Source organism: Phaethon lepturus, unplaced genomic scaffold (assembly GCF_000687285.1).
Source record: "Phaethon lepturus isolate BGI_N335 unplaced genomic scaffold, ASM68728v1 scaffold26810, whole genome shotgun sequence".
Lineage (NCBI taxonomy): Eukaryota > Metazoa > Chordata > Aves > Phaethontiformes > Phaethontidae > Phaethon > Phaethon lepturus.
This window is the reverse complement of record NW_010512992.1, coordinates 2,750-3,991: the sequence shown is the minus strand read 5'-3', so window position 1 is coordinate 3,991 and position 1,242 is coordinate 2,750. Positions and strand designations below refer to the sequence as shown.

Below are 1,242 nucleotides of genomic sequence, written 5' to 3'. Positions count from 1 at the left end.
GAAGTCTGCCAGCCACTTCAGGTTGCAGTCGCAGACGAAGGGGTTCTGGGCCAGGTGCCTGCACCAGGGAGAGCGGGTGACTGCCAGCTTCAGCCCTGGCTACCTGCCGAGATGCTTCCCCCCAGGTACCCGCCTGCCTGGGCATCAGAGCCGGCACGGGCACTCACAGGGTCTGGATGGCCCGCAGGGAGGTGAAGGTGCCCTTGGCCAGGCTCTGGATCTTGTTGTCATAGAGCGAGAGCAGCGAGAGGTTCTGCAGGTCCTGGAAGGCGTCTGCCCGCACGCAGTTGATTTTATTGGCATTGAGGAGCCTGGCAGGGAGGGAGGGGGGGTGAGGCTAGGGACCCCCTTGACTGCACCACAGGTGCTGGGGACCTCAGCTCCACTTCCTGGTGTCCCCACAGAGCATCCCACCAGCCAACAGTGCCTTACAGCAGCTGCAGGGCGAAAAGTCCCCCGAAGACACCCTTGGGGAGGTCCGCGATCTTGTTGCCATACAGCACCCTGGGAGAGAAAGGCGGGTGTGAAAGGGATGGGGGGGCACCAGTGTGGGGCACAGTTTGGGGGGCAGAGGAGCCACCCCACCCCACACACCCTGGTGTGGGCACTTACAGGGAGTTCAGCGAGCGCAGCCCCTGGAAGGCGTCAGGGGCGATCTCCGAGATCTGGTTGTTGCTCAGGTCTCTGAAACCCAAAGGGAGAAGGTGGCCTGGATCCCTCTTCTCTCACCCCACGACCCCATCCTCCCACTGGGTCCCGGGGACCACCCCCAGCACCTGATATACAGAGCTGGGGGTATTCAAGACACCATCCCAGCGATCCCATGTGGGGCACCCATGCCATGGCACGTGCCTCATGCCCGTCAGAGCAGGGGGCTGTGGGCTCACGGCAGTGGCTTGCAGGGTGCTGGGGTTCGCAGTGGGATGGTGTGGGCTGCACACTTACATCCTCCGCAGCTTCTTGTAGGGGGAGAAGGCACCTGGAGGGATGGACTTGATGCCGTTGAGCTCCAGGCGTCTGCAAAGAGAAGGGGGAAAGATGAGGGCCAAATCTCAGCACCCCACTGACAGAGCTGGGGGGCTGCAAGACCCCCAGGCTTGCAGTAAGTTACCCCTCTGGAGTGGCACCATACACCCCAGGGGCAACCTGCAACCTGTGGTTGAGGCTTTCTCCATCAGGGAGGGGTGCCACGGGTCGGGGGACCATGCTGGCTGGGGTGGGGGGGAGCACCTCCTCCCCTGC

At 63.3% G+C, this 1,242-nt stretch overlaps 1 protein-coding gene across 1 annotated transcript in view; it reads right to left on the bottom strand.

The window, feature by feature from the left end:
* SLIT1 (slit homolog 1 (Drosophila)) overlaps nt 1-1,242 on the bottom strand; it is a gene marked incomplete at both ends in the record, with an annotated part of 11,389 nt that overhangs the window by 8,070 nt on the left and 2,077 nt on the right. Inside the window, 5 exon segments of the mRNA XM_010288958.1 lie at nt 1-58; nt 168-311; nt 433-504; nt 613-684; nt 946-1,017. The exon segment at nt 1-58 is cut by the window's left edge and continues 124 nt beyond it. Coding sequence (XP_010287260.1) covers nt 1-58; nt 168-311; nt 433-504; nt 613-684; nt 946-1,017 — 418 coding nt within the window.